General features: G+C 32.9%; 1 protein-coding gene across 1 annotated transcript; it reads left to right on the top strand.

Annotated features, from left to right (window-relative positions):
• The first annotated feature begins 349 nt into the window (after positions 1–349).
• LOC141527563 (uncharacterized) lies at positions 350–852 on the top strand. The gene has a single exon (XM_074243120.1). It carries the CDS (start codon positions 460–462, stop codon positions 736–738), a length of 279 nt encoding a protein of 92 aa, XP_074099221.1. The 5' UTR covers positions 350–459; the 3' UTR covers positions 739–852.
• The last annotated feature ends 505 nt before the right edge of the window (positions 853–1,357 follow it).

The raw sequence follows: 1,357 nt of genomic DNA, 5'->3' as shown, positions 1-1,357 counted from the left end.
ACGTGTATGTTATTATTATTAATATTAATTATAAAAATGTATTGTTGATATAAAAATCTAGCTATTGCATTACTTTTAAATATTTAATAATAAATATTAAAAATGACTTGAAGGCTTTACAAGTGGTAACTGACAAAAAATAAAAAATCAACAGCAAACGAGTGTCTCAAGTCAAGTCCTTGACAATGCTCGAGCTGGTATGAACGAAAGTAGCATTCACAAGAACAAGTCACTGCCGAGATGGTGCAAGCAAAGTAAAGAGTAATATAAAGCAAATAGGCTGCCTATCAGGAAGTCGATTTCAGTTTTGCGTGGAAGAGTCAAGCAAGGGGAGGGAAAGAGGAGGTCAGCTGTCGATGCTCTGAGGTACAAGATTTTGAATAAAAGCAGCTCGGAATTGAAGCTAGAGCATCATTCGATCTTCAGTTACGAAGTACGAACAGTTATAAACTTACAAACATGTACAAGTTTGCTGTACTTTTCGCTTTGGTTGCGTTCGTTACCGCTGCTCCGGAACCCAAGCCTGGTTATATAGCAGCTGCACCAGTGCTCGCACCCTCCGCCACCAGCTACTCAAACTCATACAAAGTGACATTAAAAAGTCCAGTAATTCAACATGCAGCATATGTTGCACCAGCCGCACCACTGACTTACGCACAACCATTGGCTTATGCTGCACCGGCTTACGCCGCGGCTCCTTTCGCCTACGCTCACCCCGCTGTCGCTATTCACCCATAAACAGTGATAGAACACTTCAATATATTCAATACAATTTTAAGCAACAAAATACATAAAATTTTCTGTTATATTGAATTTGCTGTTTTTTCATCCATTAATTAAAATGATACTGCATTTGCAATAAAAATATTTCTTCAGTTATCTAAAATTATAATTTTATTGAGTTAAATAACCTGCCATGTCTTAATTTATCATGTTTTATATTATTATAATGAATCCTAAATTTAATTAAATATAAGTATTTAATTGCATAGATAATTAAATAGTTATACTATAATATTCTGTATGCTTCATCACTGCATCAATAAATAGACAAGGTAATTTAATTTTTTAATTGTACTTCATCTTCGATGGTTATGACAAGTCATAAGAAACTGAAGACGAAAAATATTTTTCTGCTAGTTGAAAACAATACTTAAATGTGAGTGTGAAATTATTGGCAGCTGATTTTTGAAAATTTTGGGATAATTTTAAACCTCAGGGTTGTAAACTACTTTGAGTAGGTCTAAATTAATATTTTTACATTATAATTCTTGAAAACAGATAATTATTTATAAATTTTTGAAAAAACTTTCGGACGTCTGCTACATTATATATGATTAATATGAGTATTCAATAC

The sequence above is a fragment of the Cotesia typhae genome, unplaced genomic scaffold (assembly GCF_013202065.1).
Source record: "Cotesia typhae breed Kobodo isofemale line unplaced genomic scaffold, CoteBio_Ctyphae contig_4, whole genome shotgun sequence".
NCBI classification, from domain to species: domain Eukaryota; kingdom Metazoa; phylum Arthropoda; class Insecta; order Hymenoptera; family Braconidae; genus Cotesia; species Cotesia typhae.
Note: the sequence above shows the minus strand (reverse complement) of the source record. Positions and strands in the feature narration are given on the sequence as shown.